This window comes from Sapajus apella, unplaced genomic scaffold, assembly GCF_009761245.1.
Source record: "Sapajus apella isolate SASKATOON/1434 unplaced genomic scaffold, GSC_monkey_1.0 scaffold103, whole genome shotgun sequence".
Lineage (NCBI taxonomy): Eukaryota > Metazoa > Chordata > Mammalia > Primates > Cebidae > Sapajus > Sapajus apella.
Window position 1 is genome coordinate 6,548,252 of NW_022437043.1, and position 8,284 is coordinate 6,556,535.

General features: G+C 39.9%; 1 protein-coding gene across 3 annotated transcripts; it reads left to right on the plus strand.

The window, feature by feature from the left end:
• Positions 1-278: 278 nt before the first annotated feature.
• On the plus strand, positions 279-4,989 carry PAGE4 (PAGE family member 4). Of its 3 annotated transcripts, none has more exons than XM_032258684.1 (5): positions 279-310; positions 1,443-1,550; positions 2,044-2,131; positions 3,562-3,687; positions 4,866-4,989. In XM_032258684.1, exons 2-5 carry the CDS (start codon positions 1,473-1,475, stop codon positions 4,880-4,882), a joined length of 309 nt encoding a protein of 102 aa, XP_032114575.1. In that variant the 5' UTR covers positions 279-310; positions 1,443-1,472; the 3' UTR covers positions 4,883-4,989. The 3 variants fall into 3 exon arrangements, with proteins under 3 accessions (XP_032114575.1, XP_032114574.1, XP_032114573.1); XM_032258683.1 differs by having other exon boundaries at positions 305-387; XM_032258682.1 differs by having other exon boundaries at positions 305-373.
• The last annotated feature ends 3,295 nt before the right edge of the window (positions 4,990-8,284 follow it).

The following is an 8,284-nucleotide window of genomic DNA, read 5'->3' on the forward strand; positions in this document are numbered from 1 at the left end:
GGGGGAGACTGAATATTCTCTGGAGGGCCACTGAGGCAGCAGCAATGAGAAAAAATTGGAGGGTAAATTTGCAGGTGAAGTACAGAGCTGGGAACATTCCTAGACCGAGAAGGACAGAACGTTTTGCAGGAGGGGCGAGAAGCCAGAGACAAGCCCTTCCCAGCACTGAGCAGGCCCTTCCTCCAGGTGGCACAGAGCCTCTAGGAGGCGGGAGAGGGATGGAAAGACAACCCACGTGGCACACCCCCGAGGTTTGGGATTGGCTGGTGGGGTTGACACTGCTGAGGTTTAAGTAAGGAAGCAGAAGTAGGTAGGTGCTACTTCTCTTCCTTTCTTCATTCTTCCCCAGGCTCTCTGCTGACTCCGGTCAAGTGTAAGTGAGAACAGGTGTGAGTGAATGAGTCGGAGGGCTTCGGGTGGGTCGGGCACCGTAGTCCCTGGCCTCAGAGAAGGAAGGGCCTCGAGGTCTTCATCCTTCTCCTTAGCAGGAGGTGATGCGGCAGGGCCGAGACAGGGGAAGAAGGAGGGCAGTGGAGGGGTGGAGGGTCAGCCAAGATGGTGTGAGTTTTGGAGAGGGACACTATTTGAGTCCTGGAGGTATATGAAACTGCTCATAGAGGACAGATGCCGGAGTCCTCAGTGGGGACCAGGGAAGGGTGGGACAGCCCGCGTTTGTCAGCGCCCGCCTCAGTGTGCATGTTCACTGGGCATCCTCTCATCAGCGCCTTCGCCCACGAGGTGAACGCCGCAGAGCTGTGAGGGTGCTGTTCGCGTTCCAACGGTCGGGACTCTTTCATCCGAGACTGAGAGTCAGTGCGTGGGTCCACCAATGGGTCCCCCTGGGAGTTTAAGTGTGAGGAAGAGCTGGTGGGCTTCAGGCGGGTCAGGCAGCACAGTCGGTGGCCTTGGAGGAGGAAGGGCCTCAAGGTCGTAATTCTTTTCCTCACAGGTGGTGGCGCCGCTGTGATCTTGTGATTGTGTAGCAGGGCCTGGGCGAGGGAGGAAGTTGGGCCACGGAAGGGAGAGGGATCAGATGGAGCAAAACTTGTGGGTACTTTCTGAGCTACCTTTGAGTCCCAGAGGCACCTGAAACTGCCGACAGAGGAACAAGTTTCTGAGTTCTCAGTGGGGACCTGGGGAGGAGGGGACCTGGGGTGGCTGTATGTTAAAAAAATCTCTTTATAATGGAATTCAGTTATGAAATTAAGTCGCTTTAGGAAAGACCCAATTTTTTAATCTAGGACTTGAAGATCACTTCTCTGCCAACTTGGCTGTGGAAGAAACAAAGCAGTTTGCAGATAGATTTATTTGATGTGATTGGAAACCAGGCGTAGTTATTATTAACTCAGGACCTGTTATGGAAATCTAGCAAAATTAAAAACAATTACAATCAGCAGATGGCCATGAAAAGAGTCGAGTATAATTACTTCTTTTTATTGCAGTCTTCAGTTCACGATCTTCCAGTTGCAGCGATGAGTGCACGAGTGAGATCAAGATCCAGAGGAAGAGGAGATGGCCAGGAGGCTCCCGATGTGATTGCATTCATGGCTGTGAGTACCTTTCAGTATCTTATTTCTACTGGTAGAAATGTATTTTTCTGAAAGAAAATAAAAACCATTGTTGAGCCAATATAGATCTGTTATATAAAGGACTTCCCTGCTGGAAATGGTTGCAAACTAAGTCACATGAATGAGACATTGAGAAAGGAGACTTATTTTCTGGTATTGTCTGTATATGTATGTTGTTAAGAGTCTGGAAATAGTCCTTATGACTTTCCTATCAAGCTTATTAATAAATAATACAGCCCAGAAAAGATGAAAATGGGTTCCAGAATTATTGGTCCTTGCAGGTAACTTCTTAAAGTATTTTCTATATAGGAAGAATAATTTTTTTTAAAGAGTACTTACAGAAAGGATAGGAAAAACCTCTTCAGATATATTTGTGATCAGCTATCTTCACATAGTATGTATATTTGTGACTTCTATTGGCATGATATTAATAACAATATTCTATTTGCATCTATTCTCCCCCACGTCCCAAAAGCCCCGTGAATCTCAGCAAGAGGAACCACCAAATGAGAATCAGGATATTGAACCTGGACTAGAGAGAGAAGGAACACCTCCTATTGAAGGTGAGAAGGGCATAGAGGAGCATTTTGTATTTCATGTATGATATTATACTAGTAACAGGAATAAATAAACCATCCCCTAAAAATAGGCTGGAAACCTGTAAGGTAATCCTTGGTAAGAGAACGGTGTAGTTTTCAGCTGCTGTAGTCCTTCTTCTGATAAGTTTTCTCTTCAGCATTTTACTTATCCTGTATCTTAAGAGTTCTTTGGCATACTTGGAAAATACAATCCTTGCCAAGATTCTATATTAGCAAACAAAAGGAAACTACATTAAATTTAGACAAAATTGTCAACTGTTTCATGAGTTAAACTTGTTTTTATTGGAATATTACTTTTCTGGGCACAAGTCATTGCATTAAAAGTTTGAGTAAACCTAGATAAATTATTGTTAGCTCTTACAGAGCAATTTTTAGAAAATTTCATAATTCAGAGAAATAAAAATGTAAAATCCTTTTAGTTGCCGTTAAAAGTCTTCAACACTTCTGTCTTTCTGAACCATAATCTATTTATCATAATCATATATTCATTCTAACTCTTTACTTAAAAGGATTTAAAACATAAGGAAAAGTTATCTAAATACAGTGAACTGTATATTCTTCACCTTGATACACTGATTGCTAGCATTTTGCCACTCATCTTTCTCTTTTTGCCATATCAATATATTATTGCTGAACCACTTGAGAGTGTTTCAAATATCACAACTCTTTCCTCCGTAATTCAGTATGTATCGCTTAAAATATGGATAATCTCTTAAAAACTTCAGAACAATTATCAAATTCAGGAAAATTAGCGTTGAGGAAACAGCTAATGTATAGTACGTTGCAGTTTTGTCAATTTGTCTACGAATGTCCTTTATAGGGTTTTTTTTCCTGATCCAGGATCTAATGCAAGACCACTCATTGCATTTAGTTGTCATATCTCTCTGTTCTTCTTTAACCTGGAGGTGTTCCTCAGTCTTTCTTTGCCTGTCATGACATTGACAACTAGAATCCAAACCAGTTGTTTTGTAAAATGTTCTTTAATTTTGGTTTGTCTCATGTTAATATTTTTGCAGGCTTTTTTTTCTATTCACTTATTGGGGCTTACTAGGTGCTGGGTAATGTACTTTGTGCTGAGGATATAAATGAAATGATTTCTGTCTTGAGCTCACAATCTAATCAGGGAAATTCATGTAAACAAATAACTGCTCTAATGAGTGATTTACCGTAACAGAAGTATATGAAGATTGTGAAAGTGACAACTAAGTTGTCTTAAACAGTTGTAGGAAAAGAAAACTTCATAGTAGAGATATTCTTCCCCATTTTCTAGTAGAAAATTTCAATTGCACTCATGCATCTCATGTATTAGAATACTAGCCCGCAGAGCTTTATTTAATAACACTAATTTATGATTTACGGCTTACTTATATCAATAACTTTTTTATTTGTATAAGAACGTAAAGTGGAAGGTGATTGCCAGGGAATGGATCTGGAAAACGCTGGCAATGAGGATGGAGATGACCCTGGTGTAGAAGAGAAGACTCCACCTAATCTGGAGCATGCTAATATTCCAGAAGCAGGTAAGTTATTCATTCAGAATGGAAGTCATGGGGTTACTCTTCTTCTATAATATGCTTTAATAACAGATCTCACATACAAAGATTATTTGAAAGGTAGTTCAGATACCAAATATTTGATTCAAAGACTGTCAGGGAAAAAAATGAATTAGGTCAAAGCTATGTTGTTGAATTATAAAATATGAAAGTATTATTACTTTGGAGTAGAAATCTTCCGAAACTCAAAGCAAGTGATCAAATTCTTTAAAAAGTATATACATTACTTAACATACCCCAGGGGCAACTGGGTATCTAAACAACACATAGAGTTCCCTTTTTAAAAAAAATTGAGTAGAATTGTTTATCACAAATAGCTTTTAGGCACTGACAAGTAAGATAGATCTGTATGTTTTGAATTTTCCAAGTTGGTTTGTTGGTTTTTTAAAATTGTGAGCTAGACTGAGAATCAGTAGCATTTTCCATTACATTTTAATGTCATCTATTTGGTAGTGGCTTAAATAAACCAGTATTTTTTTTTTACTGGGCATATTTGGTCTCTAACCATGTAATTTTTATTATCTAAACCAGGACACTTTTGAGAGGGAAAGGGAATGCTATGAATACATCAGGTTAACAGGTGCCAATGAGACAAATGGCCACCCTGTTATCAAGAGTCCACATAAAGATTTAACTAGATCAATGAATTATTTTTGCACTTTTGCACAAAGGAGACAAACCAAATGGAATGCCATTCTTTGACCTCTCTTTAGTCAGTTAAACAATTCCTTACCTAATATATAATTAGTAGAATGTTTTTAGTCAACACATTTGAGTGACACTATGTTTGCTTGCTTGTTTTTTGCTTCTTGGAGTTTTTGTTTGGTTAAAAACAAACAAAAACAAACTGAAATCAGTGGCTTTTTTTGCCCTTTACTTAAAATTATCTTTAAATGGGCTCATGGCATTTAATCTGTTCTGGCTTGAGAAGTCTTTGTTTCCTCATACCACTCGAGTGATGTATTTTAAAAATGAGTACACATATGCCTGAAAATGTACATTAGCGTAGAAGTCTATGCAGTGGTCAGGGTCCTGGTTTTAATTTCATCTTAAAAAACCAAAACTAGTGTCCTTTGTGTGCTTTTAGTATCATCTCAGTAAAGTTCTGCTAAGTAATGGGCTCAACTGTTATGTTTATATTTTAGGAGATGGGCAGCCATAAGTTAAAAAGAAGACAAGCTGAAGCTACACACATGGCTGATGTCACATTGAAAATGTGACTGAAAATTTGAAAATTCTCTCAATAAAGTTTGAGTTTTCTCTGAAGAAGTCATGCATGTCTTTTGTAAAATCAGTTCCTAGGAAGTTGATGCTATTGTAGATGGTATCTTTAGAAAAATCCTTGTGTTCTGTTTACAGCTGGTATGCATTTTTGTATACTGATTTTGTGTCAGGCAACATTGCTAAACTTACTTATTCTGTTGGTTTATCTCTACATCCTTTTGGATTTTCTCCATACATAATCATACAACATGTAAATAATGATAATTCTGTTTTTTTCCTTTTGAAGCTTTATACTTTCATTTCTTGTCCTTATGACACTGGCCAGCCCCCTCTAGTACAATGCTGATTAGAAGTGATGATGGTGTAAATTCTTGTCATATTCCTGATGTCAAGGGGGAAACCTTCGACATTTAACTATGATAGTTTTTAAAAATATATGTAGATTCCTTCTACAGGTTAAGTATAGCTAATACAAAGTCCTCCAAAATCTGAAACTTTCTGAGTGCCTCCACAATGCTCAAAGGAAGGGCTAATTTCAGATTTCAGATTCTCAGATTGTGGATGTTGAACCAATAAGTATGTTGGAAGTACTCCAGAATCTGAAACAGCATTTCAGAAATGGTATACTCAAAATGTATTAGATTAAGGACTTTTCAAAAAGATATTAGTTTTCTAAGAGCACTCCTCATGGGCTTTGGGGTGCTGCTACCCAGTGCCAGCAGCCCCTTGGCACAGGAATTCCAGAGGCCCCTCAGCCCCATACCTGATCCCCTCTCCCTGCTGGCAGCTCCACAGGCTTCCTTTCACTTCCACCTGCTGCCCACCCCGGGACACTGACACGGACGGCTTAAGGGCTTTGGGGCATGAGTACTTACCATGCTTACCATGAATATATGTTGAATTTTATCAAACACTTGGTCTGCATCTACTGAGGTGTAGGCCATTTCTCCATGAAGCTGTTAACATAGCATTCCTAGAATAAGTCCAATTTGAGTTGTGATATATTGTTCTTTTATGTTTTACTGGCTCCTTTTCCTAATGTTTTGTTTAGAATTTTTGCACTTTTGTTCATGAGATTGACCTATAATGTTTTAATACACGCTCCATTCAGGCATTAGTATCAAGGGCATTCTAGCTTCATAATATGAGTTAGGATGTATATTCTCCTTTTATTTTTCTCATATGGTTACCTAACATTGGAATTCTTTCTTAAATGTTTGATAGAATTTGCCAGTGAAGCTATCTGGATCTGGAGTTCTCTTTGTAGGGAAGTTTAAAATTGAATCAATATCTTTAGTCATATTGGGACTATTTCAATTTTCTATTTCTTCACTTTGGTTTTATTTTTCTAGGACTTTGTCCATGTTATCTAAATTTTTGTTATACAAAATACTCCATAGTATCCTGTTCTTATCCTCTTAATGCCTGTTTTCTCTTGTATTCTTTTTTTTTTTTTTTCCTTCTTCTTCTTTTGAGTTGGAGTTTCACTCTTCTTGCCCAGGCTGAAGTGCAGTGGCACAATCTGTCTTGGCTCACTGCAACCTCTGCCTCCCAGGTTCAAGCAATTCTTCTGCCTCAGTCTCCTGAGTAGCTGTGATCCCAAGCGCCTGCTACCATGCCTGGATAATTTTTGTATTTTTTTTTTTTTTTTAGTAGTGATGGAGTTTCATTATGTTGGCCAGGCTTGTCTCGAACTCCTGACCTCAGGTGATCCACCTGCCTCAGCCTCCCAAAGTGTTAGGATTACAGGTGTGAGCCACCATGCCCGGCATCTCTTATATTCTTGATCAATGTTAGGGTCTTTACAAACTAAACTAACTTTTGACTTTTTGTTTTATATTTTGCTAATTTGGGCTCTCATGTATTTTCTTTTACTTTGTGTTTAATTTGCTGTTTTTAACTCCTTGAGATAGATATTTAGCTCATTAATTTTCAGTCTTCTTTTTAATGTATACATCATAAATTTCTCTCTATTGAGGGCTTTAGCTGCATTCCACAGGTTATGATATATAGTATTTTTGTTATTTAACTCAATATTTTCTAATTCACATAATTTCTTTGAATGATAGATTACTTAGAAGTGTATTTCTTCCAAACATTTGAATACTTTGTAGCTGTTGTTGTGTTACACAGTATAGATAACTGATAATATCTGTTTACAAAAAATACATCCAAAACATAAAAATTTATGGAAGTTGAAAGTAAAAGGACGGACACAATATATTTGGCACAAAATAATTAAAATAGCCTTTCAGACAAATGAGCATTACTAGGAATAAAAAGGGGTATTTCAGGAAGAAAAGGTTCAGTTCACTACGAAGATTTAATTTTAATTATGAGTGTAATGTGGCTTCAAAATATGCTGGGAAAATTGGCAGAATACGAGAAGAAGTTGGTAACTGAGAGAACAAGCAGACATAAAACAGTAAGGAGGTGGGGTTCTTCCTTACTGGAAAACTAACCACTTGGCTTTGTCTGCCTTTAAGGTAACCTAGCACTGATTCCTACCCTGAGGAGGGGATGTGGAGCAGACCTGGTCTTTCCTTCGGGTTTTACTCCTCCCAGTTCACCACCAGGTATTGGAACTGCTATAGGTTTGCAAGGAAATCTAGTCCAACCTGGATATCATTTTTACTTTCTGCATGTGCCATCTGGGGGCTAGAGAGAGGTAGCAGATGGAAGCGAAGGGCTGGGTGCCCTTAATAAACCCAGTGTGTCATGACAGCAAAGAACTAGTTTTAGAGATTCATTGCAAGCCGAAAAGGGCAGACATTTATTGAAAGGATGCTGGACAGCTTCAAGATTACTCAGGAAGTGCGGGGCCCAGGGTGACTCTTAGCTGTATGGGAGCCAGGCATCCTCCTTTCAAGGGCTCCTGATTCTTGAGGACCAACTCCTGCTGCTAATCCTAGGAGGCCTCCTGGTCCTCTGCGTGGAGGAAGAGGCCAGGTGGAGGGTTGATGTCTAGTGGTGAGCAAGGAGAATGTTGCTATAGGGTGTAGTCAGGCAGCACGGCTGCACAAGCCAGGACTCGGGGACTGGGCTCTTCCTAGAACACTCTCTCTTCCTATCTATGTCCTGATGCCTGCCATGGGTTGCACTCTCTGGGACCAGCAGCTACAGCCTGACACCCCCAAGCCATGCCCAAGATCTGAGCTACTTGCTTTGGGCACACTCCTCGTGGGCTTTGGGGTGCTGATGCCCAGTGCCAGCAGCCCTGTGGCACAGGGGTTCCCAGAGGCCCCTCAGCCCCATGCCCGATCCCCTCTCCCTGCTGGCAGCTCCACAGGCTTCCTTCCACTTCCACCTGCTGCCCACCCAGTGATGCTGCCAGGGCTTA

Coding starts and splice junctions, on each gene's coding strand:
- PAGE4 (XM_032258684.1), top strand. CDS start 1,473: ATGAGTGCACGAGTGAGATCAAGATCCAGAGGAAGAGGAGATGGCCAG. Junction 1,551..2,043: donor ATGTGATTGCATTCATGGCT/GTGAGTACCTTT, acceptor ACGTCCCAAAAG/CCCCGTGAATCTCAGCAAGA. Junction 2,132..3,561: donor AGGAACACCTCCTATTGAAG/GTGAGAAGGGCA, acceptor TATTTGTATAAG/AACGTAAAGTGGAAGGTGAT.